Below are 20,952 nucleotides of genomic sequence, written 5' to 3' on the forward strand. Positions count from 1 at the left end.
GGACGCGAAGATCACGCAACTGTGGGAGACAGTAAAGGACTACGTCAGTGACGCGGACTGCATCAGAGATTGATCTCCATTGGAAGGACTCCATAGACCTCTGACTGCCTGGATCTCCGTCTTCAACAATCCACTAAATCCAAGTACACTGGGTACTTACCTTGTGTAGATCACTCGGGTGAGATTGTATCTTTCTCCACCTTTGTAATTTGGAAGTTGAGTTAGTGGATTGGACGCATCGGTGTTCGTCCCCCAGATGTAGATACACACTGTATCGAACTGGGTAAACAAATCTTGCGTTGATTTGCTTTCCATATTTACCTTTCCTCACTTTATCTTATCTGGTGGTATATCTGATTGATTATCTATTCTATCGTCTATGTTATATTTGAACACCAACTGTTTGACAAGAAAAGTAGGTAAAAGTCATTAGTCTACCAATTCACACAAAATTACAAATAGAACATGTCTTGGATTGGAGAGGGGACAATCTTCTAAGTCTGCTCCTTCGTTTGTGAAAGAGAATACATCTTACTTTAATCCAGGACTTAGTTATCAAAAGGGTCAATCATCTATGTTAGCACCTGTTTTTGTGAAAGGAAGTTCATCTGCCTCTGCTACTAAGCCTGAATATATATATATATATATATATATATATATATATATATATATATATATATATATATATATATATATATATATATATATAGGATCCGGATCAGGTGAGGACCTAATCTTAGGTGAGGACGTGAGGACCAATCTTGTGCGTTTGTTTTTTTTTTATTTGGATGGCCTAGATTTGAGTTCTTGAGATGACATGGATTGATCTTTTTTGTTAAAGTGGGGTAGTAGTGTCTTTTTCTATATTTTTTGTAAGTGTGAACGCATGTGTAATCCTTGGCCAAATTGGTTTCCTATTTTCTTGGATCATCACCGTTGCAATTTGGAGCCGCGATTTCTTCATCCTTGATTGAGTGTTCGCCCATGCAAACTGATCAGTATTTTTTATTTTTTTTCGCTCGTTCTTTTGAGTATAATATTGTCTATATTTGGATTGTCGTGTATATGTATAAATGCCTGGGTAGTACGATTGTGCATTCGTGTGTGCTGATTGTGCAACCTAGTGTTGTAAGTTGTGCACTATAGGCTAGAGAGTTGTGCATTATAGCACATAGTTCAGTGCATCGTAGGACATTGGGATGTCCACTGTATGATTTTTTGGCGGGGTTTGAATGCACAACAATAAAGTTATCGATGCATAACACTCAGTATAGGAATGTACAACATTTTGTATTGGAATGCACATCTTTTAATAAGACTGATTTACCCTAAATTTATATATTTTAATATTTTCAAGGGGTTTATTTTCTTAATCCGTGTGATTTTTTCCTTTTAATCTCAGCCATACATCATTCTGATTTAATGGTCTAGATTAGTCCTCATGACCTCACCTAAGATTAGGTCCTCACCTGATCCGGACCCTATATATATATATATATATATATATATATATATATATATATATATATATATATATATATATATATACTAAGTTCCAGTCTCTTCATTCAAAATCCAAAGGTAAATATGTGAAGGTCAGACAGTATGTACCTACCTGTCACTACTGTCAGACAAGAGGTCAACCTGGATGTCACTTCTTTTACAGAGATCAAAGGGAGGAAAAGTATCAAAATAAATTCATCACCCCTTTCACAAGACAAGTCTGGGTCAAAAAATCTGAGGTAATATACTATCCTACAATAGTGTTGACAGCTGCAATGACTGAAGCAAGATGGTACTTTGACTTTGGCTGTTCGAGACATATGACTAGGAATTCAAAGTATCTTATGTCTATTCAACCTAGTAGTGGATCAGTGACTTTTGGTGAAGGTCAAAAGGGTAAGATCGTTGGCAAAGGCATTCTAAATGTGCCAGGATTACCTCATCTGGATGAAGTTCTCCTGGTTAATGGTTTACGAGCTAATCTCATAAGTATTAGTCAGCCGTGTGATCAGAATTGGAATGCCTGTTTCAATCGAGACTGCTGTAGTGTTCGAGATAAGGTAGATCAAGTGATAATGGAAGGTACACGTTCGTCTGATAACTGTTATATATTAACAAATGATGCTACTTGTCTTATGACTAAAGCAGACGAATCAAAACTTTGACATCGTCGATTTGGTCACATGAACTTTCGGGTATGGACAAACTGATCAAACTTGATGTTGTTCGAGGGGTACCAAAGCTTAAGGTGGAGCATGAAGGAGTTTGTGGTGCTTGTGCTATAGGAAAACAAATCAGGGATCCTCATAAAGCAGTGAAGATGATCACTACAGAAAGATGCTTGGAATTGGTCCATATACATCTTATCGAACCAACTCAAATTGAGAGCATTGGAGGAAAGAAATACATATTTGTGTGTGTTGAGGATTACTCACATTTTTGTTGGGTATCTTTCTTGAGAGAAAAATCTGAGGCATTTGACGCATTCAAAACTTTGTGCATTTGACTTAAGAAGGAAAAAAGATAAATCCATTGTCAAAATCCTAAGATTCAAAAGTGATCATAGAAAGGAATTTGAGAATTCATTATACTCAGATTTCTGCTCAGAAAATGGGATAGCACATGAATTCTCTGCCTCACGAACAGCTCAACAGAATGGTATTGTTGAATGAAAGAATCGGACTCTACAAGAAATGGCAAGAGTAATGTTGAATGTCTCACATCTGCCGCAACGCTTCTGGGCTAAAGTAGTGCACACTGCATGACATACGATTAATTGAGTCTATCTCAGACCAGACACATCCAAGACTCCATATGAACTGGGTAAACAAACTTGTGTGTTGCTTTTACTTTTTACCTTAGTCTTCTGCATTACGCTATCTGTTTATCTATCTGAATGAGTGTCTGATCGTAAGTCTGTATTAATCAGTTCACTATCCAGTTGGCAAGAAAGTAAATCAAATATCCTAGATTAAGAGAATATGCAAAATTACAGTTAAGAAATCCACGTACAAGTTAAACTGAACTGGAAGTTCAAAAAATAATCTATTTGCGATATTAGCAAATAATCTGTCAAATACATCTATTGATCATATTGATCATAAAAGAGTGACTAGGTCCCATGTACCTTCCCCAAACTTTGAACAATAAATCTACCGATACTCCTTGAAGCCAGAAGTATAGGAGATCCATCGGTGTAAATAAAAATTGCCACTCTTAGAAAAGCTTGATTAATTTTGTCCTTGAAACGTTCATCCAGATGACGAGAAACCCTAGTTAATTCATAAGTGCACCAAACAAACATAATACTAGAGATATGGGACAACCAGATGTGATCTGAATAGTCCTAGGAAATGTCTAGAATCTGGTTGACTTAAATATTGCCATCAACAATTATAAATATGGGAGAGATTGAAGATATTTATGAAAGTATTATAGTTGTCGACAACACAATTGCCATTACAAATTGCTCCGTTATATGCTAATCTGGATCCAGAGTTAGGCACCGAAAGTGCCATGACTATTTAACGTATAAAGGAGTAATTAAGGCATAACTCGACTCGGTAAAATATATATATATATATATATATATATATATATATATATATATATATATATATATATATATATATATATATATATATATATATATATATATATATTCTCTTTATAACAATACACCGTTGAGTGTTAAACCTGAAGGTTACAAATGGGTGTGTGCACAAAAGAGAAATAAGAATAACGAGGTGATATGATATAAAGTGTGTTTGTAGCCTTATGAGTTCACGTATATACCCTTGATTGATTCTAATCAAATATACTCTCCCACGGTAAATGGCATTAAGTTCCGCTACATAATATTATTCGCAAAATGATGAACTTAGATATGCAACTAATATTGATTTCAAAAGTCCCCGAAGGATTTTAAGTTCTCAAAATGAGAAAGAGTGAAAATCGCAACATTAAAAGTATTAAGGTCTTTATATGATTTGAAACAGTTAATAATTGACTGAGTAATTTTTCCTCTTGAAGAAAAGGAATATGTATTTATTATGTGTCATTATGAACTCTTTAAAGAATTGCGAATTGAGTTATTATCCTCATGAAGAAGGAATAATATGTACCATTATGTGCTCGATAAAGGGTTCATAATGAACTTATTTATTTATTATCTCAGTCAATATTGATCGTTTAAACATCAATGAAATATCTAAAGAGCTTGATGATGTCAGTTCATGTCTAAAGACGTGAATTTTTTTTTTTAAATAAAAAGCTTAGGAAAGCTAAGTATTATCTCGACTTGAAGATCGAGGTTTTCCTTGAAGAAATTTTTATACACCAGTTAGCCAATATATCATTTTTGATTGGATACCTAGATAAGTCAATATACAATGGGCTACTTGGGTATTGGCTATTATTTTTGTATCCCCATAATGCCAAGTTCCAAAACTGTTGTACTATATTTACCCTCATTGTCCTATAAAGGGACAATAAAGATTGTGTTGCACAATTGATAAAAGGATATATAATGAAATCCTTTTGACTAGATATTATGATGTCAATTTTATACCCACGTGAGCTCCAGAAGAGTCACGGAATTATTATAAAGTATATTCATTTCATTGATAGTTGTATATATATATTTACAAAATTCCTCTATACATTTTGGAGATTTAATGTATGGGACTTAAAGATTGTTATCTGGAGGGGGAGTATCATTTTACATGAATCAATCCTGAAGATTGGGTCTTGACAACTAACAGATGTACTCTTTTTCCTTAGTTAAGTTTTTCTCCACGGGGTTTTTTCTTAATCTAAAGTTTTTAACGAGGCAGCTAATCTAAAACATGAATACACATACATCATGCACTCTTTTCCTCAACTAATTTTTCTCCACTTGGTTTTTCTAGTGAGATTTTTAACGAGGCATGAGTATGATATAGTAATGTAAATGGGAAAAAGTTGCAAAATAATTGATTAAGTAGACAAACCCCAAAATCCTGAATATTATGCCGATTATGCCTTGAAGGTTTAGGGTTGTATTCTTTTTCCCTTAACTAAGTTGTAACACCCCTAATTTTTAAAACATTTAAAAGCTTACATAAATAACGCAATCCATCGTTAACATCCAAACAGAGCATAAACTATTCGTGAGAGTCGGGGTGCTATGCCACACCTAGGCTTGAGAACCTAGGTGCACAGGCTAAACTAACCAATACATAAAATCCATAAGTTCAAAACACAAGCCAAGGCACGCAGGCCAGCATCAGTACTAACTAAGCTAAGGCTACAAGTCCAACTAGCGCGCTCCTTAGCTACTGATTATCACCTGAAAAATATGTCGTAGCAACCGTTAGCGAATAATGCTGAGTAACTCACTCCCACACATTAAGTACAATTAATATAAATATAAGAAATCATTTTGAAACTGGAATACATATATAATCCTTAGCAACTCTAGTTTTAAAACCAGGATCAAGACTCGAGACACCATCAATATGGCAACATTTCGGATATTATAGAGATACTAGCATGCATCCTACGTTTGCAAGGCATAATAGACAAGTAAGCTCATAAATAGAAAATTAAAGCCAATAATGGGATCCAATGACAATCAATTAGCAAGTAATCATCAAAGCACACAATCAATCTTCCAACCTTATACCAAGTTCCAACCTTTACTCCTCTACATCCTTATATCAGTTCCAACCTGTACCTCCAGGTCACCCATATATCGCCTCCCTTATTGCTCCGGAGCACGCATGCCCCACACCGAAACCACCAACAAGTCCACCAACATGGTAGCACCGAAGTGCCATTCTCATGATCCATGCCTATAGCACTATAATCAAGGGGTTAGCGCATATAGCTCTGACATGGCACCGCGGCGCTTATACACTGACCTAAGCCTTTAGCCAGCAAGTCTAAGGGGTGGTCCGTGCCTTTAGCACGATAACCGAGCACTCGCTGTGCTATTCGCCAATAATTCATTTCCATCAATCACAATTTCATTATCATCGATCTCAACCATCATTGCGCAATGATCACAATACCCATCATCAATCAATCAATCAATCAATCAATCAATCATATAATCAACAATAACAATCAAGGTACAATAACAAGCGACACATGCTACATACAAATTCCTAGAACGATACTCAAAACATCATACGAGACTCATAAACATCAAACGGGGTACCACGGGACACGGGGAAACAACAAACGGGGAAAAACAGCCCACCGCACCACCATATTCCAATGGGTGGGCGGCGGGTGGAGGACCACTCGTCGGCCACCCGTCGGTGGGCAGTCAAGTTTCCAGCGGGTGCCCGGCGGGCAGTCGACTACCCGCCGACTGCCCGCTAGAATTGGGCAGTCAGGGCCGCGGGTAGGTGGTGGGGGTTCGCTTCCCCCCACCTACCCCCCACTGGTACGAAGGTAAATATTTGGTTTGGTGTTTGTTCGTGGAACCCAGAACCATGTCCAAACACATTCCAACACGTATCAACAACAACACGAATTCGATTAACAAAGATTGAATCAAGAATCTTTCCAATTACATTCTAACACGATTCCTAAACATGCCAAGACTCGACATCAATCACATAATGGTTCAGGAGCATCCGGAACCTCAAGAACATCAAGAAATCTATATGCAAAGCCCTAAAGACAAGTCCTAGACTAGAATCAACACTCGAGCATGCATAAACCAACCCAAGAATACCAAGAACATCACAACACGAGATTCACGATATAAACCCTAGGGACAAGCTCTAGACATAATTAAATACAAGATCAAACTAATAACCACACAAGGACATCAAAAATATCAAGAGTAGCAATAATTCACCATATAAACCTAAAGACATGCTCTAACAAGATATACATACAAAATCACACATTCAATCAACTAACGGAGCCAATCAATAAACAATAGCAAGGAAAATAGATTTTGTAAGACATGGGTTACCTCTTAGCCCTTAATCAAATTCCCTTGGCTACTAAGGTTCTTTTCTAAGATCTCCTCCCAATTGATTCTTCCTAGGCTCGGTAGGGGGAATTCCTTTGCTATATTACTTGAGGGAATATTTCGGGTGGCAGAGCTATTCGTGGTAGGGTTTCTAAATGCTTTCTAATCCCTATATATAGATTCAGGAATCCTAACTAGAATCAGAATAGTAAAGACCCACTATCCCTATTCCCGACGGGATTAAAGCTGTGCTAGGGATAAGGGTCCATGGTCCATTGTGAACCATATCAATTAATTAAAGGAATTCTAGTCCAATTAAATCCTTTTTAATTATATATTAACGGAGTTAATTTCATAATTAATCCGAATTTGGAGGTCGTAACACGGGGTGTTACAAGTTTTTCCCACATGATTTTCTTAAGTTAAGGTTTTTAATGAGGCAATCAGTACAAATAGGATTTTACAAATATCATGTACTCTTTTCTTCTACTAGGTTTTTTCACACGTGGTTTTCCTAGTGAAATTTTTAACGAGGCATGAATATATTTAAATATATACTTTATACTCTTTGTCTAGATTTTTCACACAGGGTTTCCTAGCAAGTTTTTACGATACAGGATCATATCAAATAATGTCTAAGGGGGAGTGTTATAAACAATATATTATTGTGGATATTATTATCTATATGGTAAGAGTTGTAGCTAATATAGTGTTTGCCTTTTATGTGTATTACCTTGTGTGTGTGTGTGTGTGTCTGTGTGTGTGTGTGTGTGTGTATATATATATATATATATATATATATATATATATATATATATATATATATATATATATATATACATTTGTAAGAGAATGACTGATGGATAAGATGATCCTTCTGCCCTCTCCATTTTTCTCGGTGTATTCCTTCTTCTTATTGATTGCAGTTTCTATGAGTTCTCAACAAGGTTAAGTTTTTTTTTTTCATTAATTAATCTTCTTTTGATTATTTAGAACAAGACTATATTTTAATTATGCATTTGTATTATTGGAAATAGGGATGGCAACGGGGCGGGGCGGGGGCGGGGGCGGGGGCGGGGAGTATACCCCCCGTCCCCGTCCCCGAATCCCCATCCCTGTCCCCGTCCCCGTCCCCATCCCCGGCGGGGAATTGAAAATAGTCCCCATCCCCGTCCCCGCGGAGAATTAGGCGGGGATGGGGATTCCCCATCCCCGTCAACTCTTAGTTAAAATTTTAAATTTTAAATTTTAAAAATAAAACTTAAATTTTAATTATATATATATATATATTTCATATATATATATATATATATATATATATATATATATATATATATATATATATATATATATATATATATATATATAATGTAATGGCCACTGTAATGCCAATACATTACATTTTATATATACGTACTGTACTACAATGAAATTCTGGAAATGTAATGGCCACTGTAATGCCAAGGCATTACATTTTATATATACAGACAGTAGTACAATGAAATTCTGGCATTACATTATATATATATATATATATATATATATATATATATATATATATATATATATATTTATTTATTTATTTATTTATTTATAAAAATTAATCGGGGAAGGGGCGGGGCGGGGAGGGGTATCCCCATCCCCGTCCCCGTCCCCGACGGGGAATTGATTACATTCCCCGTCCCCGTCCCCGTTCCCCGAAAATTTTTCTTATCCCCGTCCCCGTCGAGGCGGGGATTGGGGATCCCCGTCGGGGACGGGGCACATTGCCATCCCTAATTGGAAAGAAGCGGACAAGCATGAGACATTATGAAACATTACTAACATAAAGGAAGCGGACAACCAATGAAGACGAAGATAATGACAAACATATCCAAAAGCGAATTTGTAACACCCCTAATTTTTAAAAATTTTTAAAGCTGATGGAATAAAGGCAAATCTATTATAAATTACCCAAACAGAGCATAAACTAAACATAATAGGCGGGGTGCTATGCCACATCTGAGCTAGAGAACTCAGATGCACAAGCTAAACTATCTAACAAAGCGTAAACCACAAATAATATCCAAATACAAATCAAGGCACGCAAGCCATCTCATCAAGGCTAGAACTAACTAAACTAAGTCCATGAATCCGACTAGCGCGCTCCGAGGCTACTTAACTGATCCTGAAAAACATTCGGTGTAACAACCGTTAGCGAATAATGCTGGTAACCCACTCCAACGCGTTAAGTACAATATTGGTAGATATAAGAAATCATTTTGAAACTGGAATACGTATATACTTACGAGACTCTAGTTTAAATTCAAGATCAAGACTCAAGACACAACAACAAACCCGACATTATAGAACAATCATAAAGACTAACATGCGTCCTAAGGATACGATACAAGACACAATAGACGAATAAGCTCATAAATAGAAAATAGGGACAACAAGGGCATTCAAAGACAATCAATTAGCAAGTAATCATCAAAGCACACAATTCATCGTCCAACCTTATACCAAGTTCCAACCTTGTAGCTCCCCTCCGTCCTTATATCAGTTTCAACCTATACCTCCAGGCCACCCTTATATCGCCTCCCTTATTCCTCCGGGCAACTACATGCCCCCACCGACAAACCACCAACATATCAAGATAGCACCGCAGTGCCATTCGCATGATCCGTACCTCTAGTACCAATACCAAGGGGTTAGCGCATATAGCCCCGACATGGCACCGCAACACTTATAACCTGACCCATTCTCAATGGCAAGCAAGTCAAAGGTGGGTTTGTGCCTTTAGCATAGTAACCGCTACGCCTGTACCTTTAGTACAATGACTGGGCACTCGTTGTGCCATCCGCCAACAATTCTTTTCCACCAATCACAATCTTATCATCATTATTAGTCACACCGGTCATTGCACAATGACCACGATACTCATCATCATTCAATCAGTTAACACATAATCAACCAAGAACAATTAAAACATAACAACAACGACACGCACTACACATAAATTCCTAGAACGGTATTCAAAACATCAAACGAGGCTTATACACGACAAACCGGGTACAACGGGACACGGGGAAACAACAAATGGGGAAAAACACCGCGAGGCACCAACAAATTCTAGCGGGTAGGTGGTGGGTGGAGGACCACCCGCCAGCGGCCAACCACTATTCCAGCGGGTGGCCGACGAGCAGACCACCGCCCGCCGGCTGCCCGCTGGAATAGTGTTTCCGGGCAGCGGGTAGGTGGCGGGTACCCGTGCCCCACCTACCCCCACTGGTACATAGACAACTTTTCGGTCCCGGGATCTCTCGTGGAACCCAAAACCATGTCCAGACACATTCAAACACATAACGACAACACCACGGATTCAATTAACGGAATTAAACCAAGGATCAAACAAAATACGTTCTAACACGATTCATAAACATGCCAAGGCCTAACATTAATCATATAACGGTTCGGGAGCCTTCGGAACCACAAAAACATCAAGAAGTCTATATGCAAAGTCCCAAATACAAGTCCTAAGCTAGACTCAACACCCGATCATGCATAATCACACCCAAATATACCAAGAACATCATAACAATGAGATTCACGATATAAACCCTAGGGACGAGCTGTAGACATAATTAAAAATACAAGATCATACATATAAGCAATCACAATATCAAGAACATCAAGATTATCAAACAAACACCATATAAACCCTAATCAAAGCTCTATTAAAACTCAATCACAGAATTACACATACGATTATCAAAGGAGCCAATGAATAAGATATAGCAAGGAAAATAGGTTTTGTAAGACATGTGTTACCTCTTAGCCCTAATCAATATCCTTGGCTACTAAGGTTGTTCTCTAAGGTTTCCCTCCAATGGATTCCTCTAAGTTTGGTGGCAGGGAATCCTTTTGCTAGGTTTTCTCGGGGAATATCTCGCGTGGTAGGATTAATTGTGGTAGGGTTTCTAAATTCTTTCTAATCCCCTATATATAGATTCAGGAGTCCTAACTAGAATCTGAATAGTAAAGGCCCGACTTTTCCTATTCCTTATAGAATTAAAGACTTGGTTAAGGATAAGGGTCCATGATCCATTGTGGACCATACTAATTAATTAATGGGAATTCTAGTCTAATTAAATACGTTAACGGAATTAATTTTATAATTAGTCCGGATACGAAGGCCGTAACACGGGGTGTTACAGAATTAATAAAACTTAGAGTAATTCCAACCAAAAGTAATATTTACTACCTAATATCATGTCAACTGCAATAAGTATTTAGATAATTATTTTTTAGAAAAGTGCAAATCAAACATTAATTTTAATGTCCACTATAATGAATTTCTCCTATATAATTTTACATTGATATACTTTGAATTACTTATTTAAATACAAACATTGAGCATTTAATCAATCGCGGAATGCGCATATATATATATATATATATATATATATATATATATATATATATATATATATATATATATATATATATATATATATATATATATATATATATATACAAATCTAATAAGAGCCAATAATGTTAAGCCCTTAACTGGAACAAAAAAATGTTAATTTAACTGTTTCTTAAAATGAATGGTTTATATTATTTTGATTGTTATATTTTTAATGATTTTCCTTATTTACCCTCTATTATATTATTTACTTCCCTTAGATAACCCTAAATTCTGTTAGTATAAACTTTAGTAACGAAATATTCGGTTAATTATTTATTATTCTTAACTTACTCATTAAACATATACTACAAATATGTTAAAATATATTTTAAAAAATATATAATATAAAATTTAACATAAACTTTGGTCAAATAATTAGCCCGACTAAATACATAGCATTCAAAATTGAGTATCAAAAATTATAAATCGGGAACTTTGAAAATCATTTGATTTTCTTGCATTTTAAGAAGAAAAAAAAAAACAAATTTAGGTTAGGTTTTTTTTAAAAAAAAAAAAAAATGACATGTACCGAAGATGAAGACAATCACAATGCTACCCAAAAGAGAATTAAGAAGAATTTGAAAAATGTAAACTAAAAGTAGTATTTATTTAGACTATCGCTTTTAGACTAGCTTATTACAAACTTGCAAACATTTATTTTAGTAACAATTATAATCAATCTCTCACACACACACACATATATATATATATATATATATATATATATATATATATATATATATATATATATATATATATATGTATATATATATATATATGTATATATATATATATATATGTATGTATATATATATACATATATATATGTATATATATATATATATATATATATACACACACATATATATATATATATATATATATATATATATACATATATATATGTATATATATATACACACACACATATATATATATATATATACATATATATATATATATATATATATATTATCTTGCATTTATATACTTTAAATTACCAATTTAATAAACAAATTCAACATTTATTTACCTGTGTATGAACACCTCCTATATAATATTGCATTGATATAGTTTGTAATACTTATTTAAAAATAATCATTGGACGTTATCTTAAAAAAACTAGTATATATTAAACAGCACGAAGGATCAGAGACGGAGCCAAAGGGGGGCAGGGGGCAGCTGCACCCCTCACCCCACCTCCACCCCATATATAATATTTGTATGTATATATGTATATATAGTGCAGGTTTTAGTATTAGTATAAAAAAAAAATTTTTAAATGTCAACAAGAAATGAGTTAGATTAGTTGATAGAGGATATGATTGGTAATAATAAAGGCCAAGGGTTTGAATCCTTTGGTATCAACATAATTTTACAGTTTTTTTTGTTCCATTGATAATTATCTCTTTTGTTTTAATGTTTCACTTTTACTGGAAAAAAAATTCTGAATCTGTTCCTACTACTTCGTCCTCCCTACCCCAAATTTCTGGCTCCATCCTGCGAAGGATGCCGCCATGTTAGGTCGTCGTAGAAGGATCGATGCAATTTAATATCGCACGAAAACAATATTGTTGTTAGGTAAGACATCAACCTAGCAGTCAACAACAAACTTCCTGGCTTGCTCATACATATCTATATAGAGAATAGGATAATCCAAAAATGAGAGAATAATATCATGGCCCTTCAACAGTTCAGAAAGATTATTGCTACATTTTCTTTGAATTATTTTATTTGAGTAAATATTTTATAATTTTATTCTCATTCTAATTTGTCATTTTGGGTAACAAAGACTGGTCCTCTAGAAATTAAGATTTGGTGAGAAAGCAACTATGGTTAGTATATATTTGAACAGCTAAATGATGTGACACTATCCACAGACTTATACATTATTATATGGTTGTTTTTAAAAATTATTTTTAGGGTTAGAAGATATAATAAAATGTGTTGTTCCTTTACACTTTATTTTTTTATTTTATTTTATTTATTTATTATTATTTTTTTTATCTTTCACATTTTTTCTTTTGATTTAACTTTTTTTTTTTAGTACCTCTTGATTTAACTTTTATTTTAAACATTTTTTAACCCTTATTTGCTGGAATTTTTTTTAAAAAATTAGTAATATATGTGGCATAAAATGTGTTTTTATTTAGTATTATTTATGTTGTACATTTATAATTTTTTAACAAGTTTAATTTACTTTTAATATTTTTTTATTTTGTCAATTCTCTCCTCACTATGTAAAATACAAACATGTGTGTATATGTAATTTCTATAATATAGTTCAATTTAATAATAATTTTTTAGGAAAAACATTCAAATTAGCCATGGAACTAAATCTAAAACTGCAATTAGTCCATTGAACTTAAAAATGTGTAATAATTAGATTCCTCAAGTAGCCAAATCTGTTTAGTTATACCAAATAGTGGGTTGACCCTTCCTCAACAGGTTACCATACCACATAACTCCTACATGGATATTAAATTAAACATATTTTTTATTATATTTTAAAATTATGTTTATAAATTAAACATTATTACTTTTATTGTTAGTCTCTCCAAATCTCCTGACAGGATAATAGGGCTGGCACCCGACCTGGATCACAAATGGGCATTGACTCAGCATCACATGGGAACCCAACGGGCAGAACTCCAATGGTCAGGAATTCCAACAGGTGCCACTTTACTACCATTGAAGCCAACATTGAAGTCCCCATTGATGAGAGAGAGTTAAAGGCTAGGCTCCCCATTTATATCCCATGTTGTTACCGTTAGGACTCTAAGTATAAATGGGGCTCCCCTCAGCTAGCAATGGACACACTGTACTTTCTATACTGAGACAAAAAGCAATACAACTATTGTTACTCTCTTTTAGCATTATTATATTATTATTTACCGGTAACGTTATTACCGTCATTGGTGCTTTCATTGAGAGCCTGAGTCCAATACTCAAGCAGGCTACGACAAAAACTCATTCCTCTTTCAACAACAAGCTTGAAAGAATGGCGTCCCGCAGCTCCCACGGTTCTCGCAACGTGAACAATGGCAATGTGAACAATGACAACGCCTCAGGCGACCTCCGTGACCTACTCACCAACAATCGCGGAGGGGACCTCCGAGAACATCTCAACAACGGGAGGCCCGGGGACCTCCGAGACCAGCTCCACAATGGAGGGGCGAACCAAGTCATGAACTTCCAGGCAACCATTCAGCAAGCAGTAGCGGCGGCACTAAACCAAGTGGCGGTGGGACTACAAGGCCAAGTGCCCCCGCCGCGGCCTCAGGAAATAGAGGTAGAATCCCCACGAAGAGTGGATGCCCAGGACGCGACCCGTGCCGCGAGAGACGCAGGGCGTCGCACTAGGACCGGGGGCTCGGGAGAGGGCACCCAAAGAATCGGACCGGCCGGACGGCAACCTAGGCCCTCCCGCTCTGCCCTAGAACTGTTGGGACACGGGGCGCCCGCCCGGCAAAGGCCGGAATCGCGTGCCGAGGGGTCTTCCGCTAGAGGCCCTCATCGACACGAGGAAAGAGAAGCGGAAAGATTGCCCTCAGAAAGGATGGGCGAGTCTCGTGGGTCGGCCCCGCGCCGGCACGGTGACGAGTCGGCCCCGCGTCGACATTCGGATGAGCGACGCTTCGATGAACCGGTCCCGCGTCGGCACTCGGCGGAGCGACGCGTCGATGAGCCGGCTCCGCGTCGGCACTCAGCAGGCGAACGACGCATTGGTGAGCGGGTTCCACACCGACACCTGGAGGGACGAAACGTCGAGGAACCAGCTCCGCGTCGACACTCAGATGGACGGCGCGCCGATGAACTAGCCCCGCACATGGAGGAGCGGCAGCCGGTCCCGCGCCGACACCCTGACGAGTCGGCCCTAGTCGAAAGGCTGCAGAGAAGGATCGAGGAGCTAGCAAGAAGGGTAGAGGCACGGGAGCAGTCGCCGGAACCCGAGGTACGAATGGCAGCACCGTTCTCCCCAAGCATCATGGACGTACCTCTGCCGAGGGACTTCAGGTTACCCGCCATCAAGGCATACACAGGAGCCACTGACCCACGTGTCCACATGACTAGGTACAAGGCTGCTATGGTGATGATTGGGGCAGGGGACGCCATCGTGTGCCGAGCGTTCTTGTCCACCCTGGATGGAACGGCCCAAGATTGGTTCAACACCATCCCAGACGGGTCGATCCAAAATTTTGGAGAGTTGTCCAAAAGCTTCCTGACATACTTCTCTGGTAGCATACAGCGTAAGAAACCGTTCTCCCACCTCTGTGTGGTAAAGCAAGATAGAGGCGAGAGCCTCAAAGACTTCCTGATCAAGTGGAAAAAGGAAGTCAATAATGTCTACGATTTCGACTCCAAGGCAGCGATCCCGATATTCATCCACGCCTTGAGATCAGGGTATTTTCACAAGTAGCTGAACGCCCACCACCCCCGTTCGTACGAAGATTTGATGAGGACGGCTAGCCGCTATGCCGAAGCAGAGGACGTCGACAGGAAGAAAAATGATGAGGAGGACGGCAGGAAGAATGGGAAACCTGGGAAAGTTGGTTCGCCCAGCCAGGCGCCACGTTCGAACCACCCGGCTGCAGGAAAAGGCCGGGACCATGAACGGCCTTGCCTGGTTCCCTTGCGTAACCTAACTCCGCTTACCCATCCCGTCAGCGTCATCCTAAAACAGGCTGAGGAGATGGGAATAGTCGAGTTCCCACCGGAATGCATGAAAGTCTCCCTAAAAGGAGACCAAGCAAAGTACTGTAGGTTCCATAGGCAACCCGGGCACGACACGGACGAATGTAACGTGCTAAAGAGACAAATAGAAGAACTCATCCAGCAGGGCTACTTTCGGCATTTTGTCAAGCGATCCAAGCAGCAGCAACAGCCGCAGCGCGACCCATCAAAAAATCCACCAAAAAATGTCTGGAGGAAGGAGGATGGCGCCGAGCCATCCACCTTGAACGCCAAGAAAAGAGACCACGACCAGATATCGGAGCAGGATGATAGCGAGAAGGAAACCGAGATGGTGCCCAGACGACAAAAGAAACACACTATACATTTCATCTATGGTGGACCAGCTGGCGGCGACACACCTACAGAGAGGAGGAAGTGGAGCAGGCAGCTGTACGTGGGAGAAGTGGTGAGTCTTCCAAAAGGGAAGAAGCAGAGGCGGGAGGCCATCACTTTCTGTGACGAGGACCTTCCCGAGGGCCCCTTACCCCATCGCGACGCACTAGTGATTAAGATGGACATTAATGATATGATCGTACATCCCATCTTGGCCGACACGGGAAGCTCGGTTAACATGATGTACTACGACGCCTTCACCAAGTTGGGGCTACCTAGAGGCCAGCTCAAAGAGGTACGAACTCCATTGTCTGGGTTTACTGGGGATTCCGTGGAAACAGAAGGGTCGGTGACCCTGCCCGTGGAGATAGGCACGAGCCCCAACATTCGCAAGATGGACATGGAGTTCATCGTGGTAAGGCTCACTTGTGCGCACAACATCATACTGGGGAGGCCAGCACTAGAGGACCTCAAGGCCATAATATCAATGGAACACTTGTGCATGAAGTTCCCCACTCCGAATGGGATAGGAGTCGTCAGAGGTGACCGACGGGCGGCCCGCAGTTGCTACGTGAAGGCATGCAAAAAGATTGGCAGCAAGGACTTACAGGTCCACACGATCGCGGAGAAAATTTTCAAAAAAGAAGAGGCCTGGCCCCGCGCCGAGCCCGTGTCAGAGACGGAAGATATAGTTCTGGATCCCTCCAGACCAGACCGAGTGGCGAAGATCGGCACAGGCTTAAGCCCAGAGCTAAGGGCCCAAATAGTGGATGTAATTCGTCGTTCTCACACGGTGTTCGCATGGGGGCCAGAGGACATGCCGGGCATAGATCGAAGGATCATAACCCACAAGCTCGCGGTCGACCCCAGCGGAAAACCAGTGCATCAGCGAAAAAGGTATATGTCGGCAGAACGAAGAGAGTTCGTGAAAAAGGAGGTGACCGCATTACTCAACGTAGGGCACATCAAGGAAATTTACTACCCACAGTGGCTGAGCAACGTAGTCTTAGCTCCCAAAGGATCGACATGGAGGATGTGCGTGGACTACACGGACCTCAATAGGGCATGCCCTATGGACCGTTTTCCACTACCCAATATAGATCAATTGGTGGATGAGACGGCAGGATGTGAACTCATGAGCTTCATGGACGCCTTCCGTGGGTACCATCAGATATCCATGCATGAGGAGGATGCAGAGAAGACCGCCTTCATCACTCCTGAGGGGATATTCTGCTACTTGGTCATGCCGTTCGGATTGAAGAATGCCGGGGCCACATACACTCGCATGGTGGCAAAGCTGTTCAAGTCAGTACTGGGACGAAACATGGAAGTGTACGTGGACGACATGATCGTCAAAAGTCGCAAGGCCACTTCCCATGCCGAGGATCTCAGCGAGGTATTTTCCATTATGAAAAAATTTAATTTGCGCTTGAACCCAAAAAAATGCACCTTCGCCGTTGATGGGGGCAAATTTTTGGGCTTCATGGTCACCAGGAACGGCATTGAGCCGAATCTAGAAAAAGTAAGGACTATCCTTGACATGGAGCCTCCACGGTCCATAAAGGAAGTCCAGAGACTCAACGGGCGTCTGGCGGCCTTAGGCCGTTTTCTATCGAAATCGGCTGAACGTTCCCTCCCCTTCTTCCAAATCTTGAAAAAGAGCAAAGGGTTCGAGTGGACGCCGGACTGTCAGAAGGCCTTCGAAGAGTTGAAAAAATACTTGTTGTCCCCGCCCCTGCTAGCAAAGCCAGAGGCAGGTGAAACCCTAATCCTGTACTTGGGCGTATCACAGGGTGCGATCAGCTCCGTGCTGGTCAAAGAAGAAGGAGGGACTCAGCGTCCCATCTACTACGTAAGCAAAGCCCTTCACGACGCAGAGCTCCGGTACAGTGTGTTGGAGAAAACAGTATTTGCTATAGTCACTTCATCAAAAAGGTTAGCTCACTACTTCCAAGCTCACCCCATCCACGTACTTTCACATCAGCCGTTGGGAAGCTTCCTACGGAATACTAACAGCTCCGCCAGGATGGCACGGTGGGCCATGCACCTCAGTCAGTTTGACATAGATTTTAAACCGAGGCCCGCCATCAAAGGCCAAGCGCTTGCAGACTTTATAGTGGAGTGCACAGCTCGGGAAGTAGCGGATCAAGTAGAAACTGAAGATGGAGGGTGGTGGACTTTGTCCACAGACGGCTCTTCCAACAGCAAAGGCTGCGGCGGCGGTGTGGTGCTCGTCACTCCGGAGGGATTCCGCGCCTACTATGCCATCCGATTCCACTTCAAGTTGTCTAACAATGAGGCGGAGTACGAGGCCATCCTCAATGGACTGCGATTGGCGGCGGGACTACGAGCTGGAAAGGTCCGAATTCGATGCGACTCCAAGCTGGTTGTCAGCCAGGTGTCCGGGGAGTATGAAGCCAACGAAGGAAGCATGCAGAAATACAGAGACGCGGTGTTGAGAACCTTGCGCGAGTTCGAGGGATATGAGATACACCAGGTACCGAGAGAGCAGAACGCCGACGCCGACAAGCTCTCAAAGCTAAGTACCGGAGTCCCCGGCCACATTAGGAAGATCGCTCGACTAGAAGACCTCGAGACTTCAAGTATCGACGTCTCGTGGGTCTTCCCTGTGCAGACTAGGGAGCCATGTTGGATTGATCATATCAAGCGATACAAGGCAGATGGCACCCTACCGCAAGACGAGGCAGACGCCAAGGTAACGAAGTTACGGGCACCTAGCTACGTTGTCTCGGGCGATAAGTTGTACAAACGCTCCTACAACGGCACGTTACTGAGGTGTCTATATCCAGATGAAGCGAAGTTGGAGATAAAAGAAGTCCACGAGGGAGTATGCTCCGCGCACCAAGGGGCGTACACCATTGCGCGCCGCATCATGCTACAAGGGTATTTTTGGCCCAAAATGCTGAGGGATTGCGCCGAATATACAAAGCGATGTCCCAAGTGCCAAGAATTCCAAGCACTGCCGGGTCGATCTGCGACGAACTACACCCTGATAAGCACCGCGATTCCTTTTTCAAGATGGGGAATTGACCTGGTAGGGGCCCTTCCCACGGGGACTGGAAGCAGAAAGTACATCATCGTGGCCATTGACTATTTCACGAAATGGGTGGAGGCCGAGCCCCTAGCGAGCATCACTGCAGCAAGGTGCAAAAGGTTTGTCGAGAAAAACATCCTGTATCGTTTCGGTATCCCCCTCCAGGTAATCACAGACAATAGTCGTTAGTTCGAGGCACGAGAATTTTCAGAATTCTTAGCAGGATGGGGCGTTAAGCATAGCCGGGTAGCGGTATCTTATCCTCAGGCGAATGGGCAAGTGGAGAATGCGAATAGAACCATCCTCGACGGCCTCAAGAAAAAGCTAGAAGTAGCCGGCGGAGCCTGGGTGGAGGAACTCGATGGCATCCTCTGGGCCTATCGCACGACACCAAGAAGGGCCACCGGAGAAACCCCGTTCGCACTCGCCTATGGATTTGAAGCTCGGGCCCCGGTGGAAGTAATCATACCTAGTAGAAGGGTGGAGGAATTCGAGTCAGAACAAAATGAACTCCACCAAAGGGTGGATCTAAACTTCTTGGATGAAAAGAGAGAGGCGGCATTCTGCAAGATGGAGAACTATGGTCGTCAACTAAAGTCCTACCACGACGCAAAAGTCCGACCCCGTTACTTCCAAGTCGGCGACCTTGTGCTGCGAAGAAGGGAAGCCAGCCAACCCCTTGAAGGGGGAAAATTCGCAAAAAAGTGGGAGGGGCCTTACGTCGTGGAGGAAGTCGTTCGTCCAGGGACATACAAGTTAAGAACTACAGGGGGAAGAATGATCGATCGGGTATGGAACTCGGAACATTTGATCAAATACTTTCCTTAAAAACCTTGTAGTAGCAATCATTAGAATTAGTGCTTGGCAATCGCGGTCCGTCCGCTTTACACACTAAAAGTCCTGGGAAATAATATCTTACTTTCATGGTCCGTCCATGTTACTTAATAAAACAAGCTCGTTATCATCTTTTACAAAAAATTTTCGAAGTAATATCTTGTGCTCGTGGTCCGCCCACGTTAAAAAAAAAAAAAAAAAAAAAAAAAAAACCAAGTGGCCGAGGCGTGTGGCTAAGGCAGCGCCTCGGCCCCGATCAAAAAAAAAAAATAAAAAAATAAAAAAAAACTGAGGCCGCGCCTCAGCCAAGGCCGAGGCGCACGCCTCGGCCACAGGCTGAGGCCGAGTCCGAGGCCACAAAAAAAAAATAAAATTATAACAACATGTTTATTCCGAAGTAACTAGTTTATTTCGAATATTCTAAAAATAATAGCAAGTTGTTCAAAAACAGGAAGCAAATTGTTCAACGACATAACCAGAAAGCAAGGGAAAATCTCAAAGACTACAAACTACTCATGATCCGAGAGCTCCTCAATCATAATCTGATCCAGTGGAACATTGGAG

The 20,952-nt window shown here is 40.4% G+C and overlaps 1 protein-coding gene across 1 annotated transcript; it reads left to right on the forward strand.

The window, feature by feature from the left end:
- Positions 1-1,778: 1,778 nt before the first annotated feature.
- Positions 1,779-20,382, forward strand: LOC109154680. Its single transcript, XM_019302412.1, has 3 exons — positions 1,779-2,063; positions 16,309-19,719; positions 19,822-20,382. Exons 1-3 carry the CDS (start codon positions 1,779-1,781, stop codon positions 20,380-20,382), a joined length of 4,257 nt encoding a protein of 1,418 aa, XP_019157957.1.
- Positions 20,383-20,952: the final 570 nt, after the last annotated feature.

The sequence above is a fragment of the Ipomoea nil genome, unplaced genomic scaffold (genome assembly GCF_001879475.1).
Source record: "Ipomoea nil cultivar Tokyo-kokei standard unplaced genomic scaffold, Asagao_1.1 scaffold2653, whole genome shotgun sequence".
Lineage (NCBI taxonomy): Eukaryota > Viridiplantae > Streptophyta > Magnoliopsida > Solanales > Convolvulaceae > Ipomoea > Ipomoea nil.